We start from the raw sequence: 7,759 nt of genomic DNA, 5'->3' as shown, positions 1-7,759 counted from the left end.
TACACTTATATTTAACCTTTAATAGGGCAGGTGATGTTAAAAATGTAAATGTGTTCCAATCGGGGTCGCATTTTCTGATTTTTTTCTCATACCAGTGCAGATTAATTATATAGTAATTGCTAAATGACTGTGCCTGTAGTATCAAGTTATTTTATCGAGAGCAGGTGCGTGCAGCACTCAGCCTGTTGGTATGCTGCAGCACACTCATGCTTGTGGATGAACACTTGGGTTTCCTCCAATTCTGCATTTTATTGTTTGTCATTCTGGTCATCTTTTCTACAGAGGGGGTGCTATAGGGCAAGTTTGACAAGTACTATACTTTCCATCCTAGTCAAATGAGTGTGCTCATATTGTATATATTTTAGATCCCAAGTACGGGTATGGTTTAAAATGTTATGAACTCAATGCCAATGTTTGAGTAATCTATAAAACGTCGGGGTTGATCAGCACAGTAACACATACCTTCCACAAGGGGGCGACATATCCACATTTTCAGGTGTCCGTCAAACGTGAGACTAGTACTAGTATTTGATTATTCCGTACACAGAGTACGATCTAGTCTTGCATGGCAATCATGACAGCTAATCTGGCGTAAAGGACGCGTCGTTGGTAAAATGTGAGTCTGAATATATTTTTTCTTCCGTTTAGATTTTGTGTAGTATGTGGGTGTTTGCAAGCTAGCCAGTTATTGAGTTGACTAACCGAATACTGTAAATTGGGCCTATTGAGGTAAGTGTGCAAAGAAACGTAATTTGCTACTAGCTCCAGAGTGAAGCGCACCTCTTGACAGGTTTTCTCTACAACAGTGGGGGATCTTGTTTATTGCACATTTAAAAATACGCATTGTTTAGCGTTTAATCGATGCACGTGAAAGGAATCGGAGGCAGTGGATTCCAGTACAGATTTCATTTAAACAGTGGCAACTTGCTAGCATTTAGCAAACTCCCCCTTAAGCAGGCCTGGCTACTAGCGTTAACATCAGTAAGCATTTCCCGGGCAGGACCTTCAAAATAAATACCAACTATTACCTGCTTTGCAGAAACATTCGTTTGGAGTCCATAATTAAATGTAATTCCGAATTAGTTTAACATTAGTTTAATTTTAAGAAAATGTTTTCCAATAGATAAGTTTGTTTTCCTATTTAAATCTAAAAGTGCTTTCATTTTGTTAGGTCTTACCATGTTTCCGCAGTGATGTTCTAAATGTGTATGTTATGGCGATGACAAGCTTAGCTAACTAGCCCGCCAGTTAAGCCTATTCCATTTAACTACGAGAATGTGAACGCATGTAAACAAGTTATTCTAACTCTTTACCTGGGTCAATCTTCTGGACGATTGTCATAAATCTACGAAGAGTGGCATTAGTTAACTTGTAAAACGCAACCATGTTAAGATTGGTGGCTCGCAAGTTAGCAATCGTTGTACTTTGTTCTAAAAATGTCTAAACATTGTTTACATTAAAAAGTGGCAACCCTACACATGTTGCCAGATGTGGTAAAAACATGTAATTTCTTGCCTGTGCGCATCCTCAATATTTAAGCCGCAGTGTTGTATTTTATTAAATTTGGATGAATATTATGATACATTTTTGAAATGACAAACTATATAATTTATTTGGTATACAGATACGTTTGTGTGAAGTAACTACATTTCTTTGACAGTCAAAGTTTGAGGATCTATATGACTATCCTGTGGGGATTTTACTACTAGTATTAGTATTACTATGTAGTAGTAGTAGTAGTATTATATTGATGATTACTGTTATTACAAAATATTGAGGTTTGAATCTAAGCAACCTTTCATTTTGGAATGAGCATGATTTCAAACAATTGAAATCATTTTGTTTATCTACTTGAACTCAATCCCAATGGATGCATATTAAGTTGGTTAAAATTCATAATCCTTAGCATTGAACGTGTATAACCCTGTAATTGGTTGGTTCCTGCCTCTTAGCTAAGATCAAGTTCTTTCATGATCCCATTGAGACCAAACGGTGTAGAAAACAGATGGATGCATGATAACAGTAATCTGCAGTGCTAATATCAGATTTCATGCAACACACTGTTACATCACACCTGTTATTCTCACAGAAGCCGTTGGTACTCTATGTAAGATGAACGCTGAGGACAAGTTGGAGGGCATGCTGTTTAAGTGCAGCAGCGGAGGGATTGACAGCAGAGGGCGAGTCGGCCTGGTGATGACGCTCGGGGAACGTTCGCTGGCCGACCACCCCCTGTTAGCAGAAGATGACGACGACGAGGATGAAGATGAGAATTTGACTGTGAGCTCGCTGGTCACTCACGACCTGGTACCTCCCGAGCAACTGATGATGCAAGAAATGTCAAAGAACAGTGCAGGAGGTGACGAGGAGGGAGCAGGTGAAGTGGGGGTGCATTTCCCACTGAAGTTGACCCATAAGTTGCCCTGCCTGCCTGTGAGTTCATACTAGTTCACTTTTCTTTTTCAAAAAATATTTGTAGTGTAAACTGAAGTTCCTGGAGGAACTTAAATGAACCCTGTGCCACTCCAGGTGCTTTGTTCCCAAGTACTGGTACTTGCTCACTTGTAAATAGCCACCTCCATGATTGTTTAATTCTCTCCATGCATTCCAATTTTGGGTCATGTACTTTGCTAAATGTCCCTTCTGTCTCTGCTCCTTCTGTCACAGCTGAATATTAAGCAAGAATTAAAATTTACTGAGCAGCCGCCCCAGATAAAGAAGGACAAAAAAATAGCCAAGGACCTAATAGTTTGTCCCAAAAAGAAGAAAAGGAAACAACGCTCACCAGCAAAGGTAAAAAACAACCACCTGTTCGCCAAATCCACACTGTACTGTAGTCAAATAGTACATGGTTTCTTCAAGATTGCAAAGTATACTTATGATTTTTTTATGTGCATTTGTGCTTCTAGATTCTAAGCATTAATGAGGATGGTACATTTGGCATACAAAGCCCCAAAGTCCATGTTTGTATTCACTGCAATGCAGCGTTCAGAACCAACTACCATCTACAGAGGCATGTTTTCATTCACACAGGTATGACAATTTGTCAAAATAGTGTCAAACAGAAACAGAACATTCATAACAAGTACTGATGGCAGTTTCTCCTTTTGCAAGCATGTTGGCAATTGTCCAATTTCAATTTCCGCATGTTCTCGCATATACGCCATATTTGTCGCAAAAAAAAAAAGACAACTTGAATCAAGGTTACGGCTTATATTTGCACAAATTAGACTTCACATGAACCAAAGTGCAAGGTGGCAAAGACAAAACACAAGACAATGCTTTAATTAAAAAAATATATCGTTATACCCTTATATGGAATCTCATTTTTGCCAATTTGTAGGTGAAAAACCATTTCAGTGCAGCCAATGTGACATGCGCTTCATTCAGAAATACCTTCTCCAGAGACATGAGAAAATTCACACTGGTGAGTGTTCTTATCCAAAGGCTTTTCTCTTTCATTTCTTCCTGTTTGACCTGTGCACCTCATGATGGTTTTTTTTGTGTGCATCTTGTGTTGCTTAGGTGAGAAGCCTTTCCGCTGCGATGAGTGTGGCATGAAGTTCATTCAGAAGTATCACATGGAGAGACACAAGCGGACACACAGTGGAGAGAAGCCCTACCAATGTGACTACTGTCACCAGGTTACTATTATTGCTATTTTTGTGACATATACGTATGATATGGAAAAAAAATAACTGAGCTGTTACTTTTATCCTTTATCATGTTCAGTACTTCTCCAGAACAGATCGTGTTTTAAAGCACAGAAGAATGTGCCATGAAAACCGGGAGAGAAAGAGCAACAAGGCTGCCAATAAAAGCGGAGCATTGCACGAAGTGGATGCCTTAAGCCCTTTTCTCACCAAAGAGTGCGCATTACCCAAGAAGAAACGACAGAAGTGCACGGAGAAGTCTGACACTTGTGGCTCTTCAAATGCCGGCCAAGCAGAGGAGCTCACTTCTGCTGTCAAAGAAAGTGAAATGAAAGGGGAAGATAGACTGACTAAAAGTGGAGATCTGCCTCTTTTTGCCGCGTCCTCCAAAGTTAAACACGAGTATGTCATTGGGGAATACTCTATGGCACTTCCAGAAGAGACCACCAACCAACACCAAGTGGAACACTTGGCACCCGAAGAGGTGGCGACACCTAAACTGGTCCTCAAAAAGGTGTCGAAGAGGAGCCTTAAGCAATCTGGCGAACAACCTCACTGCCTGGCCACCCTCTCCTCATTCGAGGACAACAAAGTGACACATTATACCTTTGAAATTGTGGACAAGCAGAGCATTTTAGAGGAAGTCAGCAACTCGGAATCGGCGGAAACTACCACAAAGCCCGTAGCCAGCAGCACAAACTACGACGACGCCGTGCAGTTCCTCAAGAAGAAACGTTACCTTCAGGCGGCCAACAACAGTCGCGATTACGGCTCCAACGCCAGCGCCGTCTCTTCTCAGCCCGCCGTCTCTCAAACGGTGGTGTCGGCGGTCATTGACGAAACGGTGCCCGCCACCATTCTGGAACCTCAGCCTCTGACCGTGGAGATGAAGGCGCCGCATGAGAGGAACGTCCTGCCGGATGAGGTCCTCCAGACTCTGTTGGAGCACTACTCTAACAAAGCCAACGGGCCATCGGAAATCTCCTTCAGCGTAGCCGATACGGAAGTCACCTCCAGCATATCCATCAATTCCTCCGACGTCTCGGAAGGCAGCCCGGCAGAGAGCCTCGGAGCTGCCGGTGCGCCTCCTCAAGCACCGACCGAGAAGGCCAGTCTCTTGCAAGAATATTCCAAATTTCTCCAGCAGGCGTTGGAGAGGACCAGTCAGAACGACAGCTACCTGACGAGCCAAAGCCTCAGCTTGGTCACCGAAAACCCCACCTTAGCCGGTCAGCCCCTGTTCTCCACCGAGAAGCACTTTCCTTCCCCTAGTCGGTTCAAATCAGGGATGAGTTCCCCATTGAGGTCCACCATCGACAAGCCTCACTTTGGATTACTGGTCGGGGACTCTCAGCACTCCTTTTCCTTCTCTGGGGATGAAACTACCCCACCTTCAACCGTTTCCCCCTCCGATGAGGACTTCCTGGAACAGGTGTCTCCGTCCAAAAAGACGGATTCGGCTCAAGGCATACTGCAGACTTTTCAAATGAACACCTTTGATCCAAACTTCAAGTCTCATTTCCAGACTTCCAGATGCGGTTCGTCTTCGCAGTTTACAGGTGCCAATGGACAAGCAAGTCTCCGAGTCCACGGCACAGACTTCTCAGAGTTTTCTTTAGTTAGAGTAACGGAGACTAGGTCCCAACTGAACTCCTCCCCTGATGTTTCATCCAGCGAAACGTTTGGTTGAAGAGCCGGCTCGTGTAATTCCTACGTTAATCATTTCTGCAGCACTTTATCCCATTTCGCCCGTTTTGCCAAAGCACGTCTCATTTCTTTTATTGAGTATCTCCTTCAAAATGCAATCATTTTTTTTTTACCCTCAACATTGTCTTGTTGTAGTCAAAAGTGATGAATATAGACAAATTGGCACTCCCTGGTTGAAAATTTTAGAATTTGCAGCGAGAAATTAGGCAATCAAAGCTTAATGAGTAAAAGAAAAAATGCCATATTGGTATACATATTTATTTTTTTGTTACTTTTGCTTGCACATGTTGAAAAAAAAGTCCTTTTAGCTGTTAGCTACCTCCCCCAAGTCAAATTTTGATAATCACACACTTACACTTATTTTATTTTATCTTATCCACGTGTACAAACGCTCACTAGTTGCCTCCTGAGATGAAACCATTTATTTTATATCGTAAAAGATTTTGTGTTGCCGCTCTACCGTGTGTGCCCTGAATGGGGAAACAACTAAATCCAATAGTTAGACGATTAATCTGGGATTTTGTTGAAATTTTCCACCGACAGTGAATTTCATAGGAAAATAAGCTCTCATCTGTACCTTTTAGCCATTTTCAATTTCAATATCCAATCAAATTGAAAACAACACAGTAGACCCGTACTATCCCACAAAAACTAAATTTCCCATCATTCTACACATCATAAAAAAGAAAATTAGATATATTTTTTTAAAAGGATTAGACAAGATTCTTTCCTAGTTTTCCCCCCTAAAAGCATTGTGCTTGTCATCAGCACAATTTGCACATCTTTCACTACAAAAAAGAATGTAGTGCTTTGTATCACAGCCTCCAAATGCTTTGTATCACAGCCTCCAAAATACATTGAGAAAATATTTTCGTGATTCATCATTAATTCATGATTAATCTGGGGAAACCATATGATGGAAAAGCCCCATAAGTGAGTTGTTGCCGTACATTGGGTCAAGGCACACTAAAAAGCGCAAATTAAGTAAGTTGACAGCGTGAAAATGTACCAAAATGATTAATTACACTAGCTGTAAGAATAATAGTTTGATTTTGGTGAGATATTGAATCATTTTTAAATCAAATGCATATTTTTTTTTCTCAATGTGAATTGTTGTGGGGTTGCAAAATGATGCTTACGGTGCTTTTGTGTATTTAAAAATATCAAACTAAAACACAAGCTGTTATGCCATCATATAGTAGTTCCATTGACAATCAGGGACGAACAACACCCGACAACAATCCTCAAATATCTTTTTCCTTTAACATTCCCTTTATATATGTACATATCCTGTAAATACATTGTGTATTTTTCAATTACCCTCATAGTTACTGTATGTGTTTCTAGCAAACAGTTTGGGCAAGACTATTTCTTTCTTGGTACATATTACTTTTATTTTCCCAACATGAATTCAGTTCCTGAGAAATTTGTATATAATGGATGTAATCAGCGATAATGGAAATCATTTCTTAACGTAGTGTTGATGGCAGTTTTTATTGTAAGTCAATAGAGTGAATTGGATATTTTAATTGTTCTTACTTATTATAATCTCCCCCAACAAATGTCACTAAAATCCATTTGAAAGTTTAGTGGTTAATGGCCTTTGGAAGACACTTTTTTAAGCACAATGGAGATCATTATCATGTTAAAAAGCAATTGGATTTGTTTTGTACAATTTGAAATTGTCTCCGGCAATGGAAAATGCAGTTTGAGTTTCAAAAGACAGCACTATGTTTTCCCCCCATTTTTGGCCATAAGTGTCCTTGTATAAGCTAGTGAAAACATCCAGTTCTATATCTGGATTGTCTTTTTAACCGAAAAAAACTATATATATAAATATATATGCTATTTTTGAACCATGATGTTAAAGGCACTGATGTATGGCATATCATATGCACTCACCATACACTCAATTGTCTCTGTAAAAGTGGGTTTTGTGTTTATTATTTCAATGTGAATCGCTGAACCGGAAATTTTAAGATGACATCTTCTCGTGAATACCTTTTCCATTGCTTTCCTGTGGGCACTAGTAAATCAAAAATAATTATTTGCATGGTGAAACAAGGTTTTTTGGATCATGTGAACTTATTTTGATGAATGAAGCTTTAATTGTAGTGGATTCATTTCAGTCATTTAACACCATGCTTTTAGAACTTTGCAATATGATGATTTGTAAACATCCAATTAAGTTATCTTGATTGTCATGTCCATAAAAATAAAATGTTTCCCCCAAAATAACACACTTTGTCAAAATGCCTTTGTCTACACACATTGGGAGTAAGACCTTATTTCTCCCTGCTGAGTAATTTCTGACCAGTAAGTGGCAGTATTGTCTAATATAATCAAGTCTGAGCACAATAACCCCCCACTCCTTGTCACAGACTGAAAAAAAATTGACA

The 7,759-nt window shown here is 40.0% G+C and overlaps 1 protein-coding gene across 1 annotated transcript; it reads left to right on the top strand.

Annotated features, from left to right (window-relative positions):
* The first annotated feature begins 333 nt into the window (after window positions 1–333).
* Window positions 334–7,598, top strand: znf148 (zinc finger protein 148). Its single transcript, XM_077727912.1, has 7 exons — window positions 334–616; window positions 2,090–2,433; window positions 2,668–2,793; window positions 2,910–3,033; window positions 3,344–3,427; window positions 3,526–3,644; window positions 3,733–7,598. Exons 2-7 carry the CDS (start codon window positions 2,113–2,115, stop codon window positions 5,341–5,343), a joined length of 2,385 nt encoding a protein of 794 aa, XP_077584038.1. The 5' UTR covers window positions 334–616; window positions 2,090–2,112; the 3' UTR covers window positions 5,344–7,598.
* Window positions 7,599–7,759: the final 161 nt, after the last annotated feature.

The sequence above is a fragment of the Stigmatopora nigra genome, chromosome 11 (genome assembly GCF_051989575.1).
Source record: "Stigmatopora nigra isolate UIUO_SnigA chromosome 11, RoL_Snig_1.1, whole genome shotgun sequence".
NCBI classification, from domain to species: Eukaryota; Metazoa; Chordata; class Actinopteri; order Syngnathiformes; family Syngnathidae; genus Stigmatopora; species Stigmatopora nigra.
Note: the sequence above shows the minus strand (reverse complement) of the source record. Positions and strands in the feature narration are given on the sequence as shown.

Coding starts and splice junctions, on each gene's coding strand:
- znf148 (XM_077727912.1), top strand. CDS start 2,113: ATGAACGCTGAGGACAAGTTGGAGGGCATGCTGTTTAAGTGCAGCAGC. Junction 2,434..2,667: donor ATAAGTTGCCCTGCCTGCCT/GTGAGTTCATAC, acceptor CTTCTGTCACAG/CTGAATATTAAGCAAGAATT. Junction 3,034..3,343: donor GCATGTTTTCATTCACACAG/GTATGACAATTT, acceptor GCCAATTTGTAG/GTGAAAAACCATTTCAGTGC.